Source organism: Nannospalax galili, unplaced genomic scaffold (genome assembly GCF_000622305.1).
Source record: "Nannospalax galili isolate Female #2095 unplaced genomic scaffold, S.galili_v1.0 scaffold514, whole genome shotgun sequence".
Classification (NCBI taxonomy): Eukaryota; Metazoa; Chordata; class Mammalia; order Rodentia; family Spalacidae; genus Nannospalax; species Nannospalax galili.
In genome coordinates, this window is record NW_008336076.1 from 1,988,236 (window position 1) to 2,001,263 (window position 13,028).

The window sequence follows — 13,028 nt, forward strand, 5'->3', positions numbered from 1 at the left end:
GCAGGCGATATAATCAGCCACATAAGATTTAAAAAATAATAAAATATTTTTTAAAAACATGCTATTTAAAAGTCCAAATTTGGGCAGTTATAGACAAATTTTTATCTATGAGCATATCTATAGTGACAGAGAAGGTCATGAGGTTCTTAAATATTATTGCCTAAGCATCTATGAAAGGAATAGAGAATGTACTGAAAGATAGTCTAAGGTTTTTTTTTTTTTTATTAGGAATTTAGTAGTCTTTTACTGACTTTTAAAAACCCATGTGCAGTAGAATGCTGCTTGTACATGAGGGAGAGGAAGGGCACCGCTAAAAAATATACCTCTGGTAAGCTGGGTCTAATCCCTGGGGATGTGTGTGTGTGTGTGTGTGTGAGAGAGAGAAAGAGAGAGAGAGAGAGAGAGAGAGAGAGAGAGAGACAATCATTGAGAATGGACCAGGAACTGTCAGCAGCATAGAAGATGAGGGTAAAACCAAACTGAACACAGAGGTTGTTTGGAAATCTATGTGACATGTTGCCTGACCTCAGGTTCACATGGTGCTAACAACTGGCTCTTCAGCACTCTTAAGGAGACTCTTTCTTTAAAAGCTAAATCAAAGAGGCCACAAATCCCCAGAGGCAGTTAGGAGAGTAGCGTGGTGTGCAGTATTGAAACAGGTGTACTATGTTGAATATAGAATACTGAATGGTGAATTTCTTAGCCTCATTTCCCTGTCAAGTTCCTGGAAGCTAGTAGTTTGATTCTAGCAAAAAAAAAAAAAAAAATTTAGAGAATCCTTTTAACTGATATTTACACTTTCCCCTTGAGGAGGAGGCTGGCTGGTTACCTGGTTACCCTAAAGTGAAGCCCATAAACTTCCACCCACTAGATAGGAAATAAGACTTCTGTGCATTGTTTTAATGTCTTTTTCTTACATGTGAACTCACAGTTTAGAGTTACTAGGTATCTGAGGAAAACACAGAATACAAAAATGTTGTAGGTTGTTTCCTTGAGGAATGACAAAGACCAAGACCACAAAGTTCTGTTGATACCATTGAAAACTTATGTGTCAGCAATTGGAGTCTGTAAAAAGGGAAGCAAAAAACTGTCAAGTGTCCTTGAATGTCAAGTTGGATGTGCATGAGTCCTTGGAAGCCCATTCCTGTATAGAAATAGGTCCTGTATTTAACACTCAGTAATTTCTTGACATAATCTCAAACATTTACATTTATTGTCTTACTCAAGGGCCAATAAACTTTTTCTGTCAAGGATCAGATAGTAAAAATCTGAGTCTTTTTGGCTCATACAATCTATAGTTCACACCTACTTCAGTCTTTCATCATAACACAAAAGCATCTTGAGACGTTATATAAGCAAATGGGCATGGATATGTTCTAAAACCCTGAAATCAGAAAGCAGACTATGGGAACCAGGCATGGTTGGCACATGCCTGTAATCCTAGCACTAGGGAGGCTGAGGCCAGAGGATGATGAGTTTGAGGCCTGACTAAAGGTTAATTGTGGTCAGCCTAGGCATGTAGCAAACTGTGGCCTGTAAGGTACAGTTTGTTGACACTGCTCCAGTCTTTCAAGTAGAGTATTAAATACATGAGAACAGGTGTGACATAGTATTTGTGTCGACATCAGAACCTAGGAAATATTAAATAAGTATTCTTTGAAGAATTTAAGAAATCACAGGACTTTTCAGAAGTTTGGGGGTTCTCACATGTATGTTCTCCATTGTCTGTTCTCTAAAGCCAAAAAGGTGGTGGTGGTTTCAAGTCCTCCATCCTATGGGACTTTGGAATGTCGCCAGTTCATGAACTGAAGAGTGTAAATATCCCAGATAGTACTGGGGAGTGTCTGCTAAACTAAGTGACTGCCCTTAGGTAAAAGGACTCCTAAAATTTATGACATGGAGAAACTTTGCAAATAAGATCCCTTGAGTTATAACCAATGCCATGTTAACACTTATGATTTTGTCTAATTATCCTAAAGTTAGATTTTTAAGCTGTTGTCAATATTTCTTTGTAACTTTGTTTTGTCTGTTGAACACAAACATGACCTGAGAAGAATTTTCAAAACGGTGTTTCATATTCCACGGAGTTGCTTTTCCGGACCCTTGTGAACATCATCCTCTTTTTTTGCAGCAAGCCAATGATGGACTTGCTGGTATTCCTCTGCGCACAGTATCGCCTAAATCCATCAAGTCACACCATTGATTTGCTGTCTGCTGAACAGAATCACATCAGATTTAAGCCAAATACACCAATAGGAATGCTGGAAGTAGAGAAGGTCATTTTAAAGCCAAAAACTCTGGATAAGAAAAAGCCTACACCTATAATACCAGAGGTAAGGATTCTACTGTAGATTTAGATGTTCTTATGGCTGATTTACCCACTTAATGTTTTAATCAATATTTATTGCTCATTACTAGTGAAATAAAAATTGACTTTCTGGTCTGACTATAGAATATAGTTAATCATGTTTTCCTTGTTTAATATCAGTTGGGCATTGACTCTTGGATCAACCGGAGTTGGAATACTTTAGATATCAAATACTCTAAAAGTTCTCAATATGACTGTGTCAGAATTTGACAACTATTTATTTGCCATATTTTGTTAGAATTTAAAAAATATTGTATATTTAAAGGACAATTTAAACATATTCTAATGAATATTTAATAAGATAATATTTGATTTTTCTGTATTTGGTAAGTGGCATATATGACTCATGTTTTTCTTTTTAAAATTTTTTGGGGTGTGTGTGTATCTTGAAGATTCCAAATAAGTTTGGAATTATTATTATCTAAGTAAGGAGGATTTTAATATTCTTTGCAGTCATATTAAAATTAAGTGAAGTAAATAGTACTGGCAACCACAGGAGGTTGCTCAGTCACAGGACGTAGTGAGCACTTAGTTATCACTGACTGTGTGGCAGGTATGATGCTAGGTTCTTAGTGTGGCTTGTCTCATTTATCAAATACAGAAGTAGTATGAGTGTTTCACCTGCGTGCACATAAGTGCACCATATGCATGCAGTGCCTAAGGAGGCAGGAGAGGTCGTTGCAATTCCTGGAACTTGAGTAACGATGCTTGTTAACCACTATATGGGTGCTGAGAACCAAACCCAAGTCCTCTGGAACAGCAGCCATTGCTCTTAACCACTGAGTCATCTCTCCATCCCAAAAATAAATTTTAAAAATTTTTATTATTTTTATTTTATGTGTATGAGTGTACTGCCTGCATGTATGTGGGCGTACCCATGTCGTGCAATGCCGCAGAGGTTAGAAGAGGGCTTCAGAGTCCCCTGGAACTGGAGTTAAGGATGGTTCATAGTGGCCGTGTGGGTGCTGGGAATCGAACTCAGGTCCTCTACAAGAGCAGTCAGTGCTCTTAATCGCTGAGCCATCTCTCCAGCCCCCCCCCCAAATAAATATTTTATGACACAGTGCAAAAAAGTAATATGTATAAACCTTTGTTCTTGTTGGATTTAAATCTGCTTAATATTTACTATAAAGAATTTTCAATTAAATTTGAACTGTTTAAAAAGCAAACTGAACTAGGCCTGGTACAGGACTCTAATCCTAACTACTAAGTAGGTTGAGGCAAGAGGATCACAAGTTCAAGGCCTACTTTTTGCTACAAGAGTGAGTTGAAGGCCAGCCTGGGCAACTTAATGAAACCCTGTCTTAAAATAAAGCATAGAAAGAGGGCCAATGATAGAGCACTTGTTTAATATAGCCTTAGGTCCAACCTCTAATACCATTAAAATAAAAAAAGGCAAGACAAAAAACTTCTGAATTTTTGTTTCCTTAGAATTTGCTTTGGAATGAAGTAACATAAATGAAAAACAGAATTTTACACCAGAAAAAGAAAAAAACACAAAAGAACTATTTGCTGTAGAAATATGTAGCTGTAGATTAACACATAATTCTAGATTACACTGTGGAAAGTTTTAATAAATGAACTATGGTATAACTATGGCTTTAATTTATGTGTCAGGTAGCTGAGAGTGGTGATCAATTATTCTAGATATCACTGTGTAAATTTTGTTTCAATAAATGAATTATGTTGTAACGATGGCTTTAATTTATATTTCAGAAAACTGTGAGAGTAGTGATCAATTTTAAGAAGACACAGAAGGCCATAGTGAGAGTTAGCCCCCATGTCCCACTGGAAGACCTTGTTCCTGTTATATGTAGTAAATGTGAATTTGATCCGTTACATACAGTGTTGTTGAAAGACTATCAAGCTCAGGAGCCCCTTGACTTGACAAAATCTCTTAATGACTTGGGGCTGAGAGAGTTATATGCCATGGATGTTAGCAGAGGTGAGTTGCACTTGTTTATTCCACTTAAAGTGTATATATATATATATATATGCATTGTATGTGTGTATAGGTACTTGCCAATTCATAATGCCAAGTTAATAGAAAATCATATAGACAGGAGTAAATACATGTCATTAGAAATAAGAAAGGGTTAAATAAATATGAATAAATCAAACCAATATACAATTTAACTTAATATTATTGAAATTGGAAGAAATTCAATAATAATTTTTAGCTGACATCACATTTTCTGTCTATCCAATAATTTTTTTGTGGGTTTTTATTCTTTATCTTTTCGGAAACGGGGTCTCATTGTGCTGCCTCACTTGGACCTGAACTTCTATGCTCAAGGATCCTCCCGTATTGAAGCCTCCTAAGTAGTTTAGGACTACGGGCTTGTACCACCATGTCCAGCTTTCTGGGTGGAATTTAACTTAATTTGTTGTTGCTTTTGGATTTAGAGAAAATAAATGTCTACGTACAGGCCCATGGCTGTTCTAATGAATGGGGGTTACTTTATGAAGACACCCTAGAGTTTTGTATGAGGGTTAGTTATTCAACTTTGGACATTTTCTGCCATTTTCTTCCCTTGGGTCAGCACCCAAAGTAAACCTGTGTGTAAAATGAACCAGTGTTCTTCCAGAAATTTTCCAGATGGCTTATAGTTTTAATCTGTAGAAAGAGCTAAAATTTGGAGCTCTCAGATGATTTTTATGATGCCTAACAGACCAAGGGAAGCTTGACATTCAATATGAATCTCTTTTACTAGGAGAAATAGGGATTTAGTGGAGGAGATAGTTAACACACACTATGCACAGAGAATTCAACCATTATACTGAGGCTATAACATTATGTAGAATAGACACCATCTCTACAGTCAATTTACCCTTTTTTACTCCCTCTTGCTATAGCACCTTCTGTTACTGCCTTCAGTAAGTCATCTTTACAAGGTAAGATAAATGAATCACTAGAAACTATATATTATAACATGAAATTGGGTAAATTAAAATTAAGATTCTAACTTTTACCTGTTTTCCTAACATTACTAATACATACATTCCATAAAGGATTTTATCTTAGAAAATCTTTGGGTTTTATTTTCTAAAAAGAATTTATAGATTCCCTTCTTTGATTTTTTTTATTATAATTCTAATTTGATTTCAATAGAATGCTGTTAAAAAATATCCTCAAGCTATGAGTAGTGGCATACTCCAGTAGTTCCAGCAGTCAAGGATGAGGAAGAAGGATGGCAGGTTTGAGGCCAGCCTGGGCTATATTAGTGAGGCCCAGCCTTAAACCAGAAACAAAAATAAGGGAGGAAATTGCATCACGCTGAAAGTGTGAGAAAATACAGCTGTTACTTATTCACATGCAAGAAAAATTGATTTTTCTAGGCTCTCTCTTGGGTACAAGTGTTTAGTAATACAGTAGAAGGATCTCAGATTATTCCCACTGAGCAATTGTTAGAAGTAATTGCACATTTATCACAGCGTTTTTGCCACTATTTAGCTGGGCTTTTTTGGAGCATTTTAAAATAACATGGAAAATGCATATGTTAAAATTAGCTTTTAAAACTTATAAATACAGTACTATTATGTCTAAAACATCTTGTACATGAAATTTCTGATAGGAAATACATAAAAAATTTAATAGTGGTTACCTTTGTGTGATAAAGCCATGAGCAAGTTTTCATGATTCTTTGTATTATAGGAATTTATAATGAGCATGTATTACTTCCATGGAAAAAATTTTATTAAAGATTATCCACTAATAGAAACTAGAAGTGTCTTTTTTATCCATACAAAAGGATAGGCTGAGATAACTGATTATTCTGAAAATTACTACCCACTTAAAAATAACACTTTAATAAACTGCCCTTTCCGTGTTGTGGACTCAGTTTTCCAGCAGCACACTGATGGACTTATTCTCTGCAGCTGTTATAAGGTAGCCTAATCTAAGGAGTTGAGAATTTTTATGATCTTAAAGTATATGGGCTAAGAATCAGAAAATAGATACTTTAATTCTGTTAGTAAATTGAATGCTTAAAGTCAATCTGGAAAACTGGTATAGGGAAAATAGGGATTTCCCTACAGTGAATAATTAAGAAATTGGAAAATGTAGTCTTTATTTCTTTCTAGAAACAGTGGCCAGTTGCTTGTAATTGGCTTGCTCCTAATTGACAGTCTTTACACATAACTCTAAACAAATTCCATAATCTTTTTAGCTTCATCTTTAAGGTATTGAGTCTATCGATTTTTCATATCCCTTCCAGCCATAGCAGTATACTTTTTTTTTTTTTTTAGAGGATTAAGTATTATGAACAGAGCCTTCAGAGACTAGAGTTGCTAAGCTAAGCAAGCTCATTTTAGAGTGTCAGGATCTAACAGGTCAAATCCTATGTAGACGTCCTTACTTCTTGATCTTGTCTGATGTCATTATTAGGCTTCAAACTTGGCATGCAGTGATTTAGCCTCTTCTGTGATCAGGAAGCCGTACTATTTAAGTTTCTTTCCATAGTAAGTGCAACTCTTCACCTGTCTTAGTGTTTAATTCTGACACTTGGTGATCAGCACATACAGCTTTGAGGATGGGTTAATTAGTGTGGAGGATGACCAGGTGTCTGGGAACTACCATTTGATTCAAACACATTGTGGTTATACTCACCTTACTGCAGTACCACTTGAGTTTGCAAGTTATTCAAATCTCAGGTCACTTGATTCCTGAAATGTGAATGGGGCTCTGATTTCTTTACATTTGCCAGGGAACCTGCTAGCATCAACCAGTGGGAAAAACAGCTCAGAATTAGGCTTATGATTCCTCCCTAACCAAGGAATTCTTAGAAATAAATCACACATGTAAGAGACTTTTAGTCTTGAAGGTAAACATGTTCCTCATTGTTAGTTGTTAGCCTTAGTAAGCTCCCTGTGCAGACTGTGTACTGCTTATTCTGTTTGAGCTGTCACAGTTTTAATTTGTGAAGTTTTACATTAATGTGTTATTATGACATACTGCATTAATCTGTATAGTGGTATTAACTGTCTTCCTACAGTAGTCAGTACAGGGTCATCTTTTTTTTTTTTCTTAAACACTTTTTTTGTAAGGCCTATAGAATATAATTTGTGTCTCCCAAATTCCCTTAGGTATGGGTCCATCCCCTGGAGCCTGGTCAACCTACCCAGCATCACACCCTTAAAGAAAAGTGACTCTTCCTCTTACAGCAGCTATCAATTGCCAGTAGTTCCTCAGCTAGAGCTAGGACGTGTCTCTTTTTTAAAATTTACAACTTATCGAAGAAACCAAGCCATTTGTCTCATAAGTCATCCTCAGTTTGTCCCATTCAGGATTTTGCGGATGAATCCTCTTGGTATCTCTTCATATGTTTATTTGTCCTTCCTGTTTCCTGTAAAGAGGCTATAAAACGCTAGAGATTTAATCAGGGTTTCAAGAGATAATTTTTGGCAGTAATACTACAAAAGATCCAAGTGCTACTTGCTGTAGCCCCAGCTACTCAGGATGTGGGAGAAACCCAGGGTTTTAAGGCTACCCTGAGCTACACAGAGAGATCCTGTCTCAGGGATAAGAAAACAAATCACCCTTCATAAGTAGTGTTTTGTACTTGGATTTACAGACACAGTAATGTTGCTAAACATCAGCATCTGTTGTCTGCATCTTAATTAGGAACTGAAAGGATGATAGTATCATGCAGTCCTTTTAACTACTAAATAGTTTTAAAAAATCTTTGTGTATTTGGAAGTGAGTATGTATATGTGGGGTGCAGGTGTATATGTACTATGACATACATATGGAGGTCAGAGGACAACTTCAGGTATTGGTCTTCACGTTCCAGACCATTTGAGGCAGGGTCTCTTCTTTGATGCTACGTTTTCCAGGCTTGCTAGTCCTCAAGCATCCAGGGATCCTCCTGTCCCTGCCTTCCATCTCACCATAGGGCCTTACAGACGTGTGCCTCCATGTCTAGCTTTATGTGACTTCTGAGAATCTAAACTTAATGTCTTAAATGTCAAAACGATCCTGATTTTGGACAGTAGAACCCATTGCAGGATGGCTGCTAGGTCCTTTGCTATGATTCCCAGTGGACTCTGACAACTTTTACCCTGGCATGACTAGTTGTTTCTTGCTCCTGTGTTCATTGCTTGATACAAACAGAACATTAGCTAATGTGAAGGAGTTGTGAGTACCTTCATGAAAATTGAATTGGAAGCATGCTGGACCAAGGGGCTCAGCTGCTGGCTTGGCTGTTGTTTTTTGTCCCTTTCAGTTGACATTAGGAAACAGTTTTTTGAAAATTTTAAAGACATACTATGCATATGGTCCCTATGGATGCAACCTTGGGGTTTGACAGCTGACATTCTAACTAAAGTACAATTTTTTTTTTTTTTTTGTCTTTTTAGTCTCTTTGAGTCAGGGTCTCCCTGTAGCTCCAGCTGGCCAGGAACTTTCTGTATAGACCAGGTTGGCCTTGAATTCACAGAGATCTGCCTGCCTCTGCCTCCTGAGTGCTAAAATTAAAGGCGTGTGCCACCATGCCCGACTCGAAAGTACAATTTCTAAATTTCAGCACTCTTATTATTTGGGGCCAGACAATTCTGAACCTAGTAGAACTACTGGATTTAATAAATAGCATTTCTGAGACATTTAACATTTCAGTCAAATCTTCCTTCAGTGCCTCGGGGAGATTGGTCTTGAACCCTTGTGGGTACCAAAACCTGTGGAAGCTCCAGTCCCCTAGACAAAAATAGCCTATGCCCATCCTCCCATATGTGTTAAGTCATCTATGCATTCCTCATGATAACTAGTACATTGGAAATTCTGTGCAAATAGTTGTAATATTGAGTTTTCCTTCAGAAATAGTGGCAAGAAAAACTGTACTCAGAACAGGTCTAAGTTTTCTCTGAAGGTATTTGATACAGGGTTTGTTGAATCCATTGAAGTGGAACTTGTATCATAGAGTGGCAACTGTAATTATAATGCCTCATGTTTTTGAAAATAAAACACTTCATTGTTGTTTAGCTTTGAGACAAAATTATAGCTGAGACAAACAGAACAGACTATGTGGGAGAAACTTCTAGCTTCTTTACTGTGATATAGTCTTACATTTGCATCTGGCATTCTGGTAATCATACAATGCCCAGGAGTTGCCTTTACTACCTAGCTGTGCCTGCTGGTCCTGGCTGTGTGTTGTAGCCTTGAAAAGCTTCAGCTTTCTCTGATCTGAAATCAAAACAGTATGTATGCTTCCCAGCTGAGTGACTAGTAAGATTTATGAGTAGCTCTCATGGTTGGCTTCCGTTGTCAACTTGACACACTTGGGAAGAGGGAACCTCAACTGGGGAATTTCCTCTATTAGATTGGCTTGTGAGCATGTCTGTGAGGCATTTTCTTGACCATTGAGTGATGTGGGAAGGCCCAGCCCACTGTTGGTAGTACCATCCCTGGGCAGGTAGATCTGGGTTACATAAGAAAGCAGGGTGAGCACAGGCCAGAGGAGCACCAGTAAATAGCATTCCTCCATGGTCAGCTCCTGCCTCCAGATTCCTGACCTAAGTCCTTGCCTTCCCTAAAAGACGAACTGTGCCTTGGAAGTGTAAGAGCCCCCTCCAGCCCCCTACAAGTTGTTTTTGGTCAGTGTTTTATCACAGCAATAGAGAAGCGAACTAGAACAGAAGACAAGGCTTTTAAAGAAGGTTAAAGAGGAACACGCAGAAATAACTTCCCACCTATAAGCAAAAAGTAAGAAGTTTTTCATCTTTTACAGAGTCCTGCCAAGTATCACAAAGCCTAGAAATTATGAAGGAGAAAGAAAATAAAGGATTTTTTAGCTTTTTTCAACGCAGTAAGAAAAAGCGGGAACAAGTAAGTATTTTCCTATGTAGCATTTTAAGATTCTTAACAGATTTTGGGGGGGGGGGTTGAGTAGTTTTTATTTTTATTATAAACAGGTGTTGTCTTTTCATTCTTTATTAGACTGTCAGCGCCCCTGCAACCCCTTTAGTAAACAAGCACCGTCCATCTTTTACGAGGTCCAACACCATTTCCAAACCCTATGTTTCCAACACACTGCCCTCGGATGCACCCAAGAAGAGACGGGCACCATTGCCTCCAATGCACATGACCCAGGGCGAGGCCCAGGCCCAGGAGAGGTGTGCTTCTCTTGCAGTAAGATCCACAAGTATGGATGACGCTGATAAGGTGTGTTGGGTTCGTTTTGTTTTTCAGGGTGAGGCAGGGAACCATCTATTTTTTTTCTCTTATCTAACTTGTCTTTTTTCACATAGACTACTCAGAAAGTAATAGTTATTAATATGCACTGAGAGGACTAGTTACTGATAAGAATGACACTGAGAAAATATTATGCATACTTCTGCCATGCAGTGAATAAGTCAGTGTTAAGTGACTTTCATCCTCAAATACATGATCTGTAAACCCAGTCTTGGCTTCCTGAAGTCCTGCCAGGATCTCCCGATGGGTGCCTGCATTTCTGTGTGTATTTTCAAAAGAAAATCTTGAGCAGTCACATGGGTCTTTCTGTTTCATTCTTGCGTTTCTGACTGCTGATATCTTCTGGGAGTCTCTGGGGGAAATCCTGGTGTCTTCCCGATACAGTGATGTGGTTTTTGAAAAATACTTTTTTTTTTTTTTTTTTTTTTTTTTGAGACAGGGTCTCCCTGTTTCCCCCGCTTTCCTGGAACTCCCTATGTAGACCAGGCTGGCCTTGAACTCACAGAGATCCGCCTGCCTCTGCCTCCCAACAGGCGTGTGCCACCACGCCCAGCTGATACTTTTAATTTTTAATGTATATTTTATTGAATTTTTGTACATTTCATACAATAAATCTTAATCAGTTTAGATCACCTCCCCAATCTGTACCCCCTATAGCTCCCCCCACCATATTTCATGTATTCTTTTATATATATTAAGACCTATCGAGTCAACAATTTGTACCCAGATGTCCCTTGGTGCAAGTTCATCCACTGGAGTCTAATCAATCTATCTAGGCTCATTCTCTTAAGGAATATTAACTCACCCTCACTCAGAAGTAATCATTTTCTTGTAGTTGCTTGGCTAAGGTTGGAGCTTGCTGCCCACTTTCCCAGTTCTATCCTAGGATTTTGTCTAATTGAGTCAGCATGGGTCTTGTGCATCCTGTCACCATTGCTTCAAGTTCATGTGAACAAGTTCCCAGAGGCCTTAAAGCCTCTCCTTATGTTCATGTGCCAACTCTGGCTCTTACAATCTTTCCACCCCTTTCTGCAGTAGTCCCTGAGCCATGGGTGGGTGAGGTTTAATATAGGATTCCTACCCAGGGACACATACTCTGCAGTCTCATTCTCTACACTTTGGCCAGCTGTGGCCTTCTGGGTACATCACACTCTGTTGCATGAGGGAACTTCACTGGTGAGAGGTGAGGGATGCATTAGTATTTGCTCTACCCCCTGTTCTGCTTTGCTCCTTTGTTTTTGTGACAACTGTGGGTGGAATGCTTTCATGGTTTCTTCCCTGGCATGCTTGTCCTTGGTATATAGGAAGGCTACTGCTCTTGGTTTGTTTTGTATGCTATCACTTTGCTGAAATTACCAGCTCTAAGAATTCCCTAGTGGGTTTTTAAGGCTCTCTTAAGAATCACATCATCTGCAAATGAGGATACTCAGCTTCTCCCTTCCTATTTATATCACTTTTACTTCTTTCTCTTGTCTTGTTGTTACGGCTAAGACTTCAAGCACTATATGGAATAACAGTGGAGAAAGTGGACATTCTTGTTTTTGTTAGACCAAACTGGGCCCCAAGATGGAGTCACTCCTGACCAGCAACCTGGTGGGTAGCATTCCAGGAAACAGAAACTAAACCATCCTAGTTTCTCAGTAACCACCTGACCCTTGTTTTAACAATGCACCCTGATCATAACAGCAGTTTTCCATCGCAGCCAACCAAACTCCTGAAAAACACCTAACTGAAGCCCCACCCCCACCAAGACGGCTGCTACTGACTCACCTTCCTGCTACAGACCCACCACCCCTACCCACAAAAGAAAAATCCGATAAAATCCAGCCTGCTGTGATGAGAAACCACTGCTCTCTTTCTCCCATGGGCGTAGTCTAGCAGCTTGTCTGTCTCAATAAATTTCTTCTTTTCTCACCTCAGACTGGTCTCTAGTGGTCCTGGGCTTTGCACAAACCTAATAGTTTTATTCCCAATTTTAGTGAAAACGCTTAGAGTTTTTCTCCATTTGTAATATCACTGGCTATAGGCTTGTCATGTATAGTTTTGATGATGCCAAGATATGTTCCCTCCATTCCTAGTTTCTTCAGTGCTTTATTTATGAATGGGTGTTGGATTGTCATCAAAGGCCTTTTCTATATCTATTGAGATGATCATGTGATCTATGACTTTGAGTTCATTTATGTGATATATTTTATTTGAGTACATTTAAACATCTATGCATTTTTGGAATTAATCCAACATGATCATGGCAAATGATCTTTTCTAAGTTATCTTGGATTTGGTTTACAAGTATTTTATTGAGAATTTTTGCATCTGCTTTTATTAAGAAGATCAGACTATGATTTTTTTGTTGTTATTGTGTCTTTATCTGATTTTGATATAAGGATTCTTCATGCTGAACTTTGTGTGTGTGTGTGTGTGTGTGTGTGTGTGTGTGTGTATGCAAGTGTGGAGGGCCGAGGCCAACATTGGGTG

The 13,028-nt window shown here is 38.3% G+C and overlaps 1 protein-coding gene across 7 annotated transcripts in view; it reads left to right on the plus strand.

Moving 5' to 3' along the window:
* Cobll1 (cordon-bleu WH2 repeat protein like 1) overlaps positions 1 to 13,028 on the plus strand; it is a 168,771-nt gene that overhangs the window by 113,918 nt on the left and 41,825 nt on the right. For 5 of the 7 annotated variants that reach the window (XM_029562410.1, XM_029562414.1, XM_029562413.1 and 2 more), the window contains exons 3-7: positions 2,132 to 2,333; positions 4,085 to 4,313; positions 5,225 to 5,263; positions 10,090 to 10,187; positions 10,299 to 10,523. In XM_029562410.1, coding sequence (XP_029418270.1) covers positions 2,132 to 2,333; positions 4,085 to 4,313; positions 5,225 to 5,263; positions 10,090 to 10,187; positions 10,299 to 10,523 — 793 coding nt within the window. The remainder of the gene's footprint in view (positions 1 to 2,131; positions 2,334 to 4,084; positions 4,314 to 5,224; positions 5,264 to 10,089; positions 10,188 to 10,298; positions 10,524 to 13,028) is intronic. The other 2 variants (XM_029562411.1, XM_029562415.1) reach the window with 1 other exon arrangement.